The sequence below is a fragment of the Musca domestica genome, unplaced genomic scaffold (genome assembly GCF_030504385.1).
Source record: "Musca domestica strain aabys unplaced genomic scaffold, Musca_domestica.polishedcontigs.V.1.1 58, whole genome shotgun sequence".
In the NCBI taxonomy this organism is placed as follows: domain Eukaryota; kingdom Metazoa; phylum Arthropoda; class Insecta; order Diptera; family Muscidae; genus Musca; species Musca domestica.
In genome coordinates this window covers 339,704-353,978 of record NW_026712360.1, presented here as the reverse complement: position 1 = coordinate 353,978, position 14,275 = coordinate 339,704, and the positions used below count along the sequence as shown (strand labels likewise).

At 36.0% G+C, this 14,275-nt stretch overlaps 1 protein-coding gene across 1 annotated transcript; it reads left to right on the top strand.

Moving 5' to 3' along the window:
* Positions 1 to 10,359: 10,359 nt before the first annotated feature.
* On the top strand, positions 10,360 to 12,677 carry LOC101896580 (solute carrier family 25 member 35). The gene is made up of 4 exons (XM_005184466.4): positions 10,360 to 10,590; positions 10,681 to 10,856; positions 10,925 to 11,060; positions 11,786 to 12,677. The coding sequence occupies exons 1-4, from the start codon at positions 10,519 to 10,521 to the stop codon at positions 12,317 to 12,319; spliced, it is 918 nt and encodes a 305-aa protein (XP_005184523.2). The 5' UTR covers positions 10,360 to 10,518; the 3' UTR covers positions 12,320 to 12,677.
* Positions 12,678 to 14,275: the final 1,598 nt, after the last annotated feature.

The window sequence follows — 14,275 nt, the reverse complement described above, 5'->3', positions numbered from 1 at the left end:
ACAACTTCATCAAAAAGAAGAAAGTAGGTTTATGAAAGACAACACGAAGAAAGAAAAAAAAAACAAAAAGAAAATAAATAATTTTTTTTTCTTAAGGCAGGTCGGACTTTCGTCGACGTTGATTTGTTTGTTTCGTTTGCCGCCGTGTCTTTTCAAATCAAGTCTTTACAGTTGAACGTTCACGATTTTAATAACAGAGGAAGTGGGTTTTGCTCAAGACTTGAGCATAAGAGTCGGTGAGTTAAGCCCGGCTCACAGCAGCAAATCACACAAAACACACACACGCATGCACACACACATAACGAGATCATAAAACTAACTCTCTTCGTTCAAATTTAAATCTCTGAGCCATGAACAACAACACAATCACGGCATGCATGGCAGCTCTCTCTCTCTCTCTCTCATAGTTGTGAGAAACCTCATTCTCTAGCTACCTCAATTAAAGGAAATTGTTTGCACACAGGTGCCGTTAGCCACTCACAGGTGCCCAAATGAAAATGCATTTGAAGTTTTCTCGTATTTTATGGAGGTTTTTATGACGTCTTCTTTTGTTTTTCCTTGGAAAAACTATACGAAAATGTACCCTTACCCTAGCAATGCAAGGTGCTAGTAGTGGCACACATAAAAGCTATTAAAATTAAGTGATTACTCATATTTTTCTGTTGTCTTTTGTTTAGTCCACAAAACACAGTAGCTCCCAGGAATAAATATTTATAAACTTCGAGAGATATTCCAAAGAAATCTCATTTTGTGCAAGGTCAGGGAATATGTTATGGACTGTAACCTGGTTGGACCATTAGCAACCAAAGAGGGTTATGCGTATGTCACTTATTTTTTTTAGGATTTAACGGATTCTCCTCTAAACATGCGTGAAGGGGAATACTAACCGTGGAAAGGTTTTCGGGGTTTATTCTTCGGTTCTCTTTGAAATGTCAAATTATAAGCAGAAGTAAAAGAGACACAAAAAAAATTAAAGGCAGATCCATGTGTGGGTCTAAAATTCCCTTATACTATGAAATTTCCTAGCGACCCGATGGATTAGGTAAAGTTTACTTACATTACCGTAACGTGGGCTGCAATATAAACGTAGAGTGTGACGTCCCCTTTGGGGATTTTCTAACCCTGAAGGCATTTTGCCATAAGAAAAATAAGTAAAAGAACAAATATTTTCAGAAGAACGAATGTAATAACAGGGTGCCTTACATTATCGGGATTATTGATTTTATGTATCCGCTTTCGTATATTTTTCGATATTATAAAGAAAAATTGAAAAAGCAGCTTGGTTCCCTCCACCATTTGAAAGGAAATTGAAAAATTTCAAAAAAATCCTTCGAAAAATACCGCACAAATGAAAACCGTTATAGTGTGAATACTGTCGCTCAAATCATCAAAATACCGAATATCGGGAGGTACCCTAATATGGGGGTTCTGCGATATCGTGGACCTATATAGAAAATTCTCTTCCAGGGGGCAAAATTCTCATAAGGAATTACTTGTGTAGATTTTCAGGCGATTCCATTAAACATTTTGGCTACAATCATCCAAATACCGAATATCGGGAAGTAGCGTTATATGACGGCTATACGATATTGTGGACCTATATAGAAAATTATATTCTAGGAGGTAAAACACTCGGAAGAAACCCCTTGCTTAGATTGTCAGAAAATATCATTGAAAATTTGGCTATAATCATCACAAAATACTGAATATCGGGGGGTACCATTATATGGGTGCTATGTGATATCGTGGACCGATATAGCCCATCTTCGAATTTGACCTGCCTGCAGACAAAAGACTGATCTGTGCACAATTTTAGCTTCCTATCTTAAATCGTTTTGACCCTAGCGTGAGTTCAACAGACGGTCGGAATATTTTTTTTAAATTTTATTGAACGAAAGCAAAATATGTCGGAAATAGCATCAATTTTTGGAATAAGTTTAGATTTGTTCGAATTGGTCAACTTTGGCACGAATTATGACCTTCAAATGGCCAATGAAACCGTCACATGCTATTCGAATGTTGCTCTGCGGTATTTAGGCGCATTCCCGGCGAAGCGCTTACTTGAAGTGATCGACACTTTGGATACTTTTTAGTGCCAACCTTGCTTTCCAAAATACTCCAGCCACAATAGTCCAACGGATTGGTGTACGGAGATTTTGGTGGCCATTGTGCGCTGGAAATGAAGCGATGAACCTCATTTTGAAACAATTCTAGGCCGGCGCTTGCTGAGTGCGATGGTGTTGAGTCTTGTTGGAATGTCCAAGGTCTGCGGCCAAAATGCTTGCGTGCCCAAGGCTTTAATACACCCTCCAGAATATTTTCGCGATAATATTCGGCATTTATTCTGATGCCACGGTCGATTAATACGAGCGGAGAGCGACCATCGGCTGTTATGGCGGCCCACACCATCACTATGGCCGGCGCTTGAGTTCTTGTGCACATTTTCAGCTGACCTCTTTGACAAGTAAACACGAGCGAATCATTTTGTTTGTTTACAAACTGCTGGACAACGAATGTTTCTCAACGGAGAAAACTAAATTCGACAGTTCACCACTTTCGACCAAGCGAAGCAACTCTTTAGCTCTTTTGAGTCTATTTTCTTTCTGTTGCGGTGTAAGTTCTTGCACTTTTTGAAATTTCAATGACTTTACACCGAGTTGATTTTTTAATAATTGCCAAATGGAATATCGCGATATGTTCACCGCACGAGCCATTTTTCGGCCACTGCGACGCGGCCACAAGTCGCTTCCTTACTTTTCGAACTATTTCTGCTGTTTATGTTGCTGTTTTCATCCATTTCCTTGACGTCGGGCTACGCTACGCGTATCACGGTAACGAGCGATGGTACGAGACACAAAGGATTATTTCACGTTTAAATGCTGGAGTGCTCTAACCATAGCCATTTGTGGGTTTGCAGTCAAATATAAAGAAATCACGCTTGAATTCCATACCGAAAAATTTAAAAAGCTGAGGGACTAGCGCCTTAGAAATGACAGCAGTCTGAAGTTGGTTGCACTTTTTTCACATCACCCTGTATACTTTGTTAGGTCTTAAATTACTATGTACGGTGAAGGGTATAAAAATCGGTTATCGTGGTTACTTTTTTAATTTCTTGCAAGTTCTGGAACAGAGCAAATAAATGGAAACAATAATCCCGGCAATAGATTCAAAAAACATTAAATAAATTTTTATTGGGAATCTTCGTGGTAAAAAAACTCTAATGTAAACCCTGTATTATTTTCCCTATAATTATATAATTTTATCTACACATATTTTACGAAAAACGTGTCATATTAGGCCATGCACATATGAAAAGACTAGAAATTAATTTTCACATAAAACGAAATTACCCGGAATTTGCATTTAAAATATTTCATACAAATTATGCCAATTTGTTAATCAATGTCTGGCTCTCCCTCTCTGTTACGGTGGCCACTGGCCACTGGCCACATGTAAGCTCCCCGTTGAAATGAGCGGCAAAACAACTCACAATGACAAGAGCATCAATTAGAAGAGAACAACAACCCAGCCTGTCGGCCGGTGAGTTTTATTGTTGCTGCTGCTGATGATGCTGATGGCGGCTGTGGTGGTGTGAAGATTAAATGAAAACGAAGATATCATCACTGCTAAACACATTAAATTAAATTAAAATGCTATTATGATCAGATTGAGTGCGACCATCCATATGCCAGACGTACGTACATATGTAGCTGACACTCAGAGATTATCTCTGACCAACAACTTTTACTACAATGTGCTCATTGTGTGATGTGCTGCACTCAACCAAACACACACACACTCACACGCGGCTCTAATAAAATGCGATTTGATGAAATAAAAACCGAAAATGATTTTTATTGAAATTTCCGTTAAAAACAAAACGTATAAAGCTCATGTAAAAAGTGGGGAATTACTCTTACTCATTCGCTCTCTCTCTCTCTTTCCATATGCTTTCTCTATTTGTATTACACCAAGTACTTTATAGACGATCCTAGAAATAAATTGTTTTGCTAAATTTATTAATTTGCATTGATGTGAGCATTTCAGGTATGGCCGGCCGCGGAGCTTGAGTGTGGAAATAAATAGAGTAATAGTAGTGGGTAATTGTAAGTAAAATAAAACTAACAACTATTTGCATTATTTAAATGGGTGAACACAAAAATTCTTTATTTAGGGATATGAGGGTTGTAAAGAAATGTTTGGTTATTTTCTGTAATTTTTTAATTTATTTTTTTAAAAATAAAGAAAAAATTTTAATTATTATAATTTGCATAGAAAAATTAAAGATTTTTTCCTAACCCCCCCTGATTTGATATTTTCAATATTTTTAGTTTTTACCCTCCCCCTATGAGGTGATCGACACTTGGGTATTTTTTAGTGCCTACCTTGCTTTCCAAAATACTCCAGAAACAATAGTCCAACGGATTGGCATCCGGAGATTTTGGTGGCCATTGTGCGCTGGAAATGAAGCGAGGAACCTCATTTTGTAACCATTTTTGGGTCGCGCCTGTTGATTGTGATGGTGCTGAGTCCTGTTGGAATGTCCGAGGCCTGCGGCCAAAATGTTTGCGTGCGCCCAAGGCTTTAATACACCCTCCAGAATATTTTCACGATGCCACTGTCTATTAATACGAGCGGAGAGCGACCATTGGCTGTTATGGCGGCCACACCATCACCATGGTCAGCGTTTGAGTTCTGGTGGCCAACCGCCAACCGAAGGTGCACATTTTCAGCTGACCTCTTTGGCAAGTAAATTCGAGCGGATCATTTTGTTTCTTTAAAAACTACTAGACTACGACTATTTTCTTATGGGAAAAAGCCAAATTTGATTCGGCAGTTCACCACTTTCGACCAAGCGAAGCAACTCTTTAGCTCTTCTCACCCTATTTTCTTTCTGTTGCGGTGTAAGTTCTAGCACTTTAATGGCTTTACCCCGAGCTTCTTTTTCAATATTTGCCGAATGGAATTTTGTGATATGTTCAGCTCACGAGCCATTTTTCGGTCACGAGCCGCGGGTTTCCATTAAGTCGCTCCTTTACTTTTCAAACCATTTCTCCTGATGTTGGTGCTTTCATCCGTCCACTTCCTTGACGCCGGGCTACGCTACCAGTATCAGTATCACGGTAACGAGCGATGGTACGAGACACAAAAGATTTATTCACATTTAAATGATGGAGTGCTCTAACAATAGCCACTTGTGGGTTTCCAGTCAAATATGAAGAAATCACACTAGTCTCCGAATGTTCCAAATATTGCCAGAGTTTTGCAGACTAAATTTCAAAGGCGAGAAAATAGTGGAAAAATAAAACAGAAAGTTCAAAAATTCATATTTTTTTCGTGGAGAAATTTGGGACGTTTATTACATTTGCTTACATTTTAACAAGAAAAGCAAAAAAAAACCTTCCTATTGCCCACATGAGTCATGCGGACATGTTAACGGAATTTCATTAAACGGAGATATTTTTCTAAAGAAATGCGGCGCAAAAAATATCCAGGAAGAACTATTTGTTCCATGGACGCATCACATCACAGCAAGGTCTTTTTTGTGTCAAAACAAACAAAAAATCAAGTGCTTAACAATATTCCTGTCAAACAAAGACCAACAACAAAAGAAATGTAATTGAATTATGAATAATTGCAATTACCAGCCAATCTGATGGAATCTTCCCTGTTTCGAAACAATGCCCTGGCAATGGAAGAAATTCGAGTACGTGTTCACAAGACTAGGCACGATATTATTATCAATAACCACAAACAGAGAACCGCCACAGCTTCTTGACTCACCCTTTTTCATGCCATTGAAACGGAATGCTGCTATGCCCGTTGACGGCGGCACGCTTGCGTATCTTTGTTGGGCTATCTCATGAACTTTTACTTTCCATATAAAAGCATAACATTGTTGGTGTTGTACTGCATGGAATTTGCTCTGGCCGGCACATGCATGCATTCATTGTCCGCCACTGAGGCTACATATCTAAGTTTTCCTTATTTGATCTAATCTTTTGAAATGTCTTGTTTAAATGTTCATTGACTTTAATGGCTGTGAACTTCCTAAAGCACTAAAACAGCACTTTTTTGTAGGAAAAAAATATAATATCTTAAAATAAATCTATTCTTACAGTGGAGATGAAATGTTTTCGTCATAAAAAAATATTAGGAATTAGACTGTGTTTGGATTGATGGCCTTTACATTTATAAATATAAAAATAGGGCACACTATGACCGAAAAAGTACCTATATATTTTAATCATGTATGTCCATGATGGAAGAATACAGGTAGATGCATCAACACTTAGGAACATGGTAGAAGAATATAGGTAGACGCATCGACACAGCTGCTGGGACAATGAACTGTCAAACCAATTTTGGAATTGAAAATGTTGAATAAAAAAATATTTAAATTTGTAAAAATTGTTGAAAAACGCGAATTATAATAGCCTCCGAATGACGTAGGATAAGAAAACATATAAAGATCTACTTATATTTGAAAATACATTTAAATTTTTTTTGACATATCAATGCTCCCAAGCGTTGATGCATCTACCTGTATTTTTCTGCCATGGGAACAATGATATGTCAAACATTTTTAATTTTTTTGTTCAAAAATAAGTAGATTTGTATATCTTTTCCTATACGTTGCAAAATGGATGTTTTTTTTACAAATTTGAATAATTTTTCATTCAAAAAGTTCAATTCCAAAATAAGTTTGACAGTTCATTGTCCCAGCAGCTGTGTCGGTGTGACTACCTGTATTCTTCTACCATGATATGTCTCACAGTCGACAAATTACTTCACATTTAAAAAAAAAACATTAAAAATTTTACCGAAAACTTCTTCGCATCACTGTTAAAAAAATTCAGCACCGCATCAGAAGAGAAAAATGTCAAGACAATTGTGGCACAAACACGTTTCAATTGACTTTATGTGATTAACTAAATCCGACGAAAAACAGATTTAACAAAACAAGGAGAAGAGAAGAGGAACATTTTCAACGGCTACAGTTCTGTGTGTTTTCCCTATGAATAATACGAAACAGACTCCGTGTGTGTCGGTGTATCCAGAAGCTAAGCCTATCGTAAATTCTAATTTCCCCATACAAAATAAAATTAAACAGATGTCAGACGGACTGACAGATAGACCGACAGGCAAACACAAATGCCGGACAAGTGTGATGTGCAAATGTAGAAATACGTTTATGTGGATTAGGGTGTGGAGTTACAAATACCCAACGATTTTTTCCAGCCATAGATTAGTAGCTTAAATCCCTTAGAAGGGAATTTTGTAGATGTTAAATATTTATTTTAAAGTCAAGTGACAAATAAATCACTGGGAGTTTTATTATTGTACTGTAAAACAATAGGTCTGCCAGATTAGTTTTCCCTCTGAGAGAGTGAAAAATGGAAATGAAAAGTAAGCAGACGGAATCCAAGCAATCAGCTGATTTGTCAAAACAAAACAATGTGTTAGCCATAAAAATAAACATAAGTAAGAAGAAAAAAATGCATTTTGAGCAAATGGTTTGTATCTACAATACATAGAGTGACAGCTCGTGACAAAAGCATTTTAATATAAAAACCACAATTACAGAAACAAATAACAAGTAAATGTTTGAAAAAATCAAAAATGTGGTTTCAAATATATATCCCATAGACCTTTCCAAAAATTTGCATATTTCCTTAGCGGTTTAAATCAGTTAACATTAGTAATTATGTTGTTATGATATCATAACAACAGATGTATTTTCACAGGGTTGCCATATTTTGACTCTGTATTGTCCCATCTTTATACTTCTATGTCTTTAAATGAAGTTTATAAAAGGCAATATATGTAGATTCGAATTTGATTGGAAAATCTCCTAATTCTTGCTTTTGCATTTAACTTGGCCATTACATTATGAATTTCAGTAAAAGGCTGGTATTTGCCGGGACAGCTCATCCATGAATTATTTAAATTCCCGGCCCACTCTAATAATCAAAGCATTCTCATATTTGTGTATGTGTATAATCGTAAAATAAAACGATCTAGTTTTCAAGTCAAACTTAATTATATTTAATATCAAATGTCGTTTGAATATATACATATGTACAAACATACATATGGCTATGTATCTGATGAACTTTTTCGGCAGCCGTCAGTGACCTACACTTACTTCCATGTACAATAAACAGCGACCGTCAATGAAAATCTTAACTTTGACTTTGTGAATTTTTATTTGTTCTTTTAATTCCTGTGCGTTCTCCACACACACACCTACATATGCATGTACATAAAACTACATCAGAACAATTATGTTTGGAGCATTTTATTAACTAGAAAAGTACATCTTTTTTATTAATAAATTTAACAAATAAATGAAAATGGACATGTGCGAACATGCCAATATATTACCACCTTGGTTTTTTTCGATATACTTTAAAGCACCGCCTATTAGTAAATAGGTGAGATTTATATCTATACTTATGAAATCTACGGCGGTGATACATAAGCACCTTGGCATCATGGCATGACACATTAATGTCAAATTAAAAAAGAAAACAGCAGGATTTGAGTGCGGTACTGATATCCCTTTATGATAAGTCACAAACTAAAGGTTAGAATACATAAAACACTTTTTTAATTGAAAAGTCATCGCCTTGTTTCTTCGAAAAGAACAAAGGAGCGTAGGGCCAAAATCGAACTAAGTCAACCTAAAACTCCTTTGGTTCTCTACAAAGAGGCCAGCTGATGATTTAAGCCAGTCAAAAAAGAAGCGTTTTATGTATTCTCACCTTAAATCATGCCATGGCATGATGCCAAGCAGTTTATGTATCATCACCTTTAGACATTTCATGATAACTTTCAACATTTCATGATAACTTTTCTTTTAATAGATATATTTACAACAATGTGTCCCTTTATTTACTAACTGTTGTTGCCTATTGCTTCCATGTATTAATGCAAAAAATTATGCTTTTTCATGATTACAACAAAACATAGTAAATCGAAAATCCCTTGCAGCCATAAACATTTTTGCAAAATACATATGTATGTTATGAGCTCACAAGGAGAGAGAGACAGAGAGCATGTGTGTCGAAAACTAATTGTGTGGAGAGACACCACTACATTATACGACAGACAGGTGATTGTTTTGCGCGTTTTGCTTATGTTGCGGTAACAACCAAAATAAACCGGAAAAATTTAGTTATTTGCTGAAACCATAAACATATTGTGGTATAAAATTTTGTTTTGTTGTCAGCGACAGACAACAAGTTGTTAATGTTACGAAAACTTTTTTCCAACGGCAAACATCCACATGCAACAATAGCGGGTCAAGTACGAAATTTGCAAAGACATATAACAAGCAGACGCAAAAATATTTCATTTTAATTTCATCAAAAACCTATAAATCCTGTATGGGGGTCATCTAAGGCATACTTGCTAGCTCCACTCACCACTCGATTGTATCAATTGGTTAATAATTTGTTCGTAACCTTATGTGTATAAATAAAATAATATTGGGATTAATATAAATCAACGTTGAACAACACATTTTTTTGATTTTAACAAACATTTCTGTTTTTGAGGCCCAAATTTTAAGAGTTGTTCTCACCTTTTTGGCACAGTTATCATATTTTAATTTAAGTACTGTTCCTTATTCCTGCTATAAATATTCTTATGCTGTGACAGCAGTGATTCGGGATGAATACAGAACTTTACTTCTAGTCCACCAATTGTGGCGACAAAAATTGGCACTTGAGTTAATTCAATTGAAAATGAGTCTCCCACTCTAGCCATATTCTACAATTATAAAAATATGATTGATTATTATCACCATAAAATTGTTCCTTTTGTTGTAAACAACTCCGCTCTTTTTGGCGCCAAAATGTGTAAAGCTTAAACTTAAATGGTAATTTGCAATACTCATTAATAATTTTCTATGTTTATCTTCCTCTAGGACTTATTTTTAGCGATTTATTTCAAAATATTTTACCGTTTTGTCCCTTTTATGACCTTTATATATGCTATCAAATAACACAAACAATGAGCATTGCTCTTTTTGGCGCCTAAATGTTTGTCAATAGCAAGTGTTGCATTACGTACAAGTCTGCGATATTATGCATGGAAGTAATTACACTAATATGAGCATTCATAATCAATCAACATTTATTTATTTTATAAATATTTTCATTCATAATTTGTATTTATAAATCAAATTTGTTTTCAAATCAGTTTCTTTTGTTTTTCTGTCGCACAGCTGGATGAAATGTAGAATTACGCTGTTCTGTGTCGCCCTGTAGTTTTGAGGAAAAATCTATATTATCGATAGTTAACAAAGTTGATAACTTCACACAGGTTTAAAACACTATGATCATCGACATTTACATCGATTGTCTACCATCTCCAGTGTGAGGTGATTACAGAAGATATAGAAGATAAATTCCAATCAATCGTCCCAAAAAAACAGGCAATTCTTCAAATAAATATGAACATTGAAGGTGTCAGTTTTGGTAGTTGGAGTCTCTAATAAACATATGGATCATGGATGCCTCTGACTTTGTTTTGGGCGGTTTTGCATCGGTTGGTGCCACATTTTTCACCAATCCCATTGAAGTAAGTTTTCCGTTTTCCAATGAAAATTAAATGAAAAATGTTGTGAAATACATTTTAATGGTGATTTTTACTTTTTGTTTTTTATTAAAGGTCATCAAGACACGCATTCAACTTCAAGGTGAATTAGCGGCTCGCGGTACCTATGTCGAACCATACCGGGGGATCGTTCATGCCTTTGCAACGGTGGCCAAAAACGATGGCTTGTCTGGACTCCAAAAGGGTTTAGTACCGGCTTTATATTTTCAATTTATTATTAATTCATTTCGGTAAGTGGTTCTTTTGTTTGAAAACCTCTGTGATGATGATGATTTCAATGAGATTGTCTTTTGTTCAGTTTAAGCATTTATAATATGGCCTTAAACAAGGGATGGATGCATAAGAAAAATGGTGAAGTATCTTTTGGTCTGGGCCTGTTTTGGGGTGCTGCCGGTGGTGCCATTGGTTCCTATTTCTCTAGTCCATTTTTTATGGTAAGTGGGAAAATAGCATTCATTTGTTTTTTTTTTTTTTTTTTTTTTTTTTTTTTTGTCAAAACAAGTCAAATTTAAGTTGTTTTTGCATAATTAGTTTACTGTAGATAACATAACATAAAATTAGCCATGTCATCGCTATTATCTATTATTAATTTTGCTAAGGGTTCTGTCAAAATATTGGACTTGTTTATTGTGTAATTTTCCCTAAATTTGAACTCAAGTTGTTTACATTTTTAGAGATGAATAAACGAGTTTTTGATAAGAATGGAGATTAGCAATTCGCACTACCCATACAAAGATAGCGCTTAGTGACAATTATAAACAAATAAATTCATAATAGTTTTATTAGAGAGGGAACGACATTAAATTTAACTACTTCTCCCATTAGCAAGCATCGCTTAAAGCCAAAAGTTTTAATGGAAATCTACCGATGTTTATTTTCACCCTGAGCAACAGTACGAAGTTATATAACTGCCATAATTTCTTGATACATTTTATTTCCTCATTCTCGCTAAGAACGTTAAAAGTTTTTGCATTTATTTTTACAAACTGGCTATAAAGATTTGTTCCCTCTATATCAGACCTTACTTTTAATATCGTAGATGCATGTTTTAACATCTTATCGGCATTGAAAATTGTCATACATTCAATGCCAGTTTTGATATTTAATTTGCTTGGTAAATCACGTGTCTAATTGCAGAAAAAAACTTTTCTATTCATAGGTTAAAACACAACTACAGTCTCAAGCCGCAAAACAAATTGCCGTGGGATATCAACATGCCCATACCGGCATGATGGATGCCCTCTCACAAATCTACAATAAACGCGGAATATATGGCCTGTGGCGCGGTTCAATGGCCGCCATACCGCGTGCTGCTATCGGCTCCGGAGCACAAATCGCCACGTTTGGCAAAACAAAATTTATGCTTAAGCAATACGATATTGTTACCCAGCCAACCTTGAACTCATTTTGTGCCGGCCTTATTGCAGGCTCATTAATGTCGGTGGCCATTACACCGCCAGATGTCATTTCAACCCGCCTTTACAATCAAGGATGGGACGAACGTGGTCGTTACAACGGTTGGCTAGACTGTTGTGTTAAGATATTAAAATCAGAAGGTATTTATGGCTTATACAAAGGTTTTTGGGCCAACTACTTGAGAATAGCCCCACACTCAACTCTTGTTTTGCTCTTCTTCGACGAATTGCTGTTGGTGCGTGATAAGTATCTGCAAGACAAGAGCAATAGGCATTAAAGCAACAAACTTGTTAATTGTGCAATATATTTTTTTTATATTTTAATTGGAACAAACAAAAAAAGGATATTAGTTGTGATTCTTTTTTAAAAGAATATTATTTATTATTTCGATTTCTACTCTTCTTTTGTTAATTGTTATTGTTTTGCCAGTACAAAAAAAAGAAAACAAATTTTTAACATATATAGTTGTTAAGCTTTTTTCGTATTTTTTTACGATAACTCAAAAAAAATTAAAGTGCCTTCCAACCCCGCAGAGAGTCTATTTAGCTACTAGTTAATTACCAAAAAACAAATCCACTAACAATAAAATAAGAAACTGTTGAATAAATAAAATACAAAAAATTACCAAAGATGAATGAATTTGTTTATTTCTTGGAACCATGGCCCCAATTCTTTTTCTATGAAAATATGAAATGAAAAATATTTCCTTTATAAAATTTTTCATTTGACGTTTCTTTCGTTTATAAAAGTTTTCCTTTCATATCTTCATAGAAAAAGAATTGGGGCCCATAACGTGGAAATTAATCGTAAAATTTGTATACATGGTGATGTAAAAAAACTGCAACAAAATCAAACGGCAAAATTTTTACATTTGTTTTTAAATTTTATTGAATGAAAATGTCAAAAAATGTCGGAAATAGTATTAAATTTTAGAATAAGTTTAGATTTCTTCGAATTGATGACCTTGGGCACGAATTATGACCTTCAAACGGCCAATGAAACCGTCACACGCTGCCCGAATGTTGCTCTGCGGTATTTTGGCTCATTCCCGGCGAAGCGTTTGCTTGAGGTAATCGACACTTGGGTATTTTTTAGTGCTAACCTTGCCTTTCAAAATACTCCAGACACAATAGTCCAACGGATTGGTATCCGGAGTTTTTGTGGTTATTGTCCGCTGGAAATGAAGCGAGGAACCTTATTTTGTAACCATTCTTGGGTGGCGCGTGCTAAGTGCAATGGTGCTGAGTCCTGTTGGAATGTCCAAGGTCTGCGGCCAAAATGTTTGTGTGCCCAAGGCTTTAGCACACCCTCCAGAATATTTTCACGATAATATTCGGCATTTATTCTGATGCCACGGTCCATTAATACGAGCGGAGGGCGACCATCGGCTGTTATTGCGACCCACACCATCACCATAGCCGGCGCTTGAGCTCTGGTGGACAACCGAAGGTGCACATTTTTTCATCTGACCTCTTTGGCAAGTAAACACGAGCGGTTCATTTTGTTTGTTTACAAACTGCTGGACAACGAATGTTTTCTCATCGAAGAAAACCAAATTCGGCAGTTCACCACTTTCGGCCAAGCGAAGCAACTCTTTAGCTCTTTTGAGTCTATTTTCAGTTTGTTGCGGTGTAAGTTTTTGCACATTTTGGAAATTCAATGACTCGACCACGAGCTCATTTTTCAATATTTGCCGAATGGAATATTGCCGAAAAATGGCCGCTGCGACGCGGGTTTCGATCAAGTCGCTTCTTTACTTTCCTGATGGTGCTGTTTTCTTCCTTCCACTTCATTGACTTCGAACTACGCTACCAGTATCACGGTAAAGAGCGATGGTACGACACACAAAAGATTTATTCTCATTTAAATGCTGGGGTGCTCTAACGATAGCCACTTGTGGTTTTCCAGCCAAATATAAAGAAATCACACTTGAGGCCAAATAATTCTTCTACCTCCAACTAATCAGAAGTAAATAAACCGAAATCACACTATCACGCTTGAATTCCATCACGAATAACTTTTTTCTGGAAAATTCTCACCAAAATACTTTTGTATGCTTGTAAAGATGTCAGTGGAACAATTTTAACAGCTGTCGGACGTGTGGCTTAGGAATGACAGCAGTCTGAAGTTGGTTGCAGTTTTTCCATCTCACCCTGTATTTGACACAGAATTTCTCCACATTTTCCACGATAATAGGAGTTTACAAAACACCCATTCTGTAAGATTAGTTGGT